Below are 2,653 nucleotides of genomic sequence, written 5' to 3' on the forward strand. Positions count from 1 at the left end.
ATTGGGATCCAATCATATAAGATTGCTAAGCAAGATTCAATGAATGCATTGGTTGAGGAAGAGATAAAAATATTTTGATTCGGAGATCTCAATATCTCCTAACACCCAATGAACTCCCATTTCTGATCTACACTTTCTTTTTACATTCTGCCATTTAATTTCATGCAAACACCCCCATCCCTTTTTAATTTCAGCACTTTAATTTCCAGCTCTTTAATTCATGCAATTTAATATTCCGCAATTCTCATCTAAATCTTGATTCCGCTCAACTAGAACAAACTTCTAATCCGAATTGCTCACTCAACCAATCCTTGTGGGATTCGACCTCACTCTATTGTGAGTTTTTACTTGACGATAACCGGTGCACTTGCCGGAAGGAATTTTTGCCGATCGATCAGAGAGGTACAAGCAGCTGATCAGAAGATGCCCCCGACATGATCTTAGAGTGGACCATGTTAGATATCTTTTATAATGGTCTCTTTGAGATGTCCAAGATGTCATTGGATCACTTTGCTGGTGGCTCACTCCACATGAAGAAGACACTTGAGGAGGCACAGGTGCTCATTGAGATGGTTGCCAACAACCAATATATGTACACTTCTCAGAGGAACCCTGTGAACACTAGGACTACAAAGAAGAGAGGACTCATGGAGGTGGAAACATTGGACGCCATTTTGGCGCAGAACAAGATGATGTCTCAGCAGATTAACATGATCTCCCAACACCTAAGTGGGATCCAAGTTTCAGCTATTACATCTCAAGAGACATCCTACGAAAAGGACGCTGGTGACAATGCTTGGCCCACCTTGGAAGAAGTAAACTACATGAAGAATTCCTCCAAAATCCGAATAATAATCCCTATTCAAAGAATTTTAATCAGGGATAGAGGAATCACCCTAACTTTAAGTAGAGAGATCAGAAGAGTCCTTAACAAAGGCTTCAACAACAATCAGGGTGGAACCAATCAAAACAGGTTCAATAACAGACAGTTCTAACCCTCTCAGCAGCAAATGAAAACGCCCGCACAAAACCTTTCTGACTTAGCCAAAATAGTTTTTAAACTCTCCAAGGACACACATAGCTTTATGGCAGAGACTCGATCTTCAATTCGAAACCTGGAGGTACAAGTGGGTCAGTTAAGCAAGAGGATACCCGAGGATTTCTCCAACACTTTTTTAATCAATACAGAGGTAAATCCAAGGGAAGAGTGCAAGACCCTCACTATGGGAGCTGAGGCTGAATTCAAGGAGGAATATGCTGCTAAAAATCTGAAGGAGAACAAGGCTCTAGAGGAGACTAGGAGTGTACTTCTACACACCCCTATGGAGATGCAGGGGTCTGAAGAACAACCCTCTCCAAACGTGCAAAAGGAGACTGAGGATGAGAAACTTGCTCAATTCTTGGCAGTCCTCAGAAAGATGCAAGTTAATATCTCTTTTGCTGAGGTGTTGAAGAAGAAACCTCCGTATATAGCTTGTTTAAAAAGTGTGACTTCTGAAAAGACGGCTCTGAGGAGAGATGAGACTGTGGTGTTGACCAAGAAATACAACGCCCTTGTGCAAAGGAAGCTACCTCCAAAGATACTAGATCCCGGAAGCTTCCTGATTCCCTGTACTATAGGGACTATCACATTCGAGAAGTCACTGTGCGACCTTGGATCAAGCATCAATCTTATGCCTCTCTTTGTGATGAGGAAGCTGGGAATCCAAGAGGTGTTGCCTACCAAGATCTCACTGGAGATGGCAGATAAGTCCCTGAAATGGGCATATGGACTAGTGGAGAATGTCCTTATAAAGATTGAAGACCTTTACCTCCCTGCATATTTTGTGATAATTAACACTGGAGAGGACAAGAACGACTCCATCATCCTGGGAAGGCCCTTCTTAGCTACTGGGAAGGCCTTGATTGACGTTGAGAAAGGAGAGTTAATTCTGAGGTTGTGGAAAGATCATATTCTGTTTAAAATTTCCAACCCTCACTCTTTCTTGGATAAAGGAGGTACTACTGTGCAACACTTAGTGTTTCAGCCTTCTCTCTCAGTGCAGAGCCTTACAGAACCCCCAGACATCAAACCTAAGTTTGGTGTTAGGTGATAAACCCTGATTTTGTAGTTTATCTTGTGCTTAATTTGGCGGATTTTATCAATTTTTCTCACATTTATTCAATGAAATAGCACGGTTTTGTAATTCTCCCTAGATTTGTGCTTAAGTGTAAAAACATGCTTTTTAGGCCTTAAAATAGCTAAATTTAACTCACTTTAATTCCATTCGATACCTTGATATGTTTGTTGAGTGATTTTAGGTTCATAAGGCAAGTATTGGATAGAAAAAGTGAGGAGAAAAGCATGCAAAGTGGGAGGACTCATGAAGAAATGAAGGAACCGTAAAGTTGTCAAGCCTGACCTCTTCGCACTCAATCGACCATAACATGAGCTACAGAGGTCCAAATGAGGCGGTTTTAGTTGTGTTGGAAAGCTAACATTCTGGGCTTCGAAATGATATAAAATTTGCCATATGTTGCTTCGCGTATAGGGGCACGCACCCACTATTTACGCGTGCGCACCGATTGAGCACGTGGATTACTAAAGTGAAATCGTGGCCAGCGATTTCTAGAGTATTTTAGGCCCAATCCAACTCATTTCCAATGCTATTTC

The 2,653-nt window shown here is 41.6% G+C and overlaps 1 protein-coding gene across 1 annotated transcript; it reads left to right on the forward strand.

Annotated features, from left to right (window-relative positions):
* The first annotated feature begins 1,085 nt into the window (after nucleotides 1-1,085).
* On the forward strand, nucleotides 1,086-2,093 carry LOC107493839 (uncharacterized). Its single transcript, XM_016114874.1, has one exon. The coding sequence runs from the start codon at nucleotides 1,086-1,088 to the stop codon at nucleotides 2,091-2,093; it is 1,008 nt and encodes a 335-aa protein (XP_015970360.1).
* Nucleotides 2,094-2,653: the final 560 nt, after the last annotated feature.

Source organism: Arachis duranensis, chromosome 6 (assembly GCF_000817695.3).
Source record: "Arachis duranensis cultivar V14167 chromosome 6, aradu.V14167.gnm2.J7QH, whole genome shotgun sequence".
Taxonomy (NCBI): Eukaryota; Viridiplantae; Streptophyta; class Magnoliopsida; order Fabales; family Fabaceae; genus Arachis; species Arachis duranensis.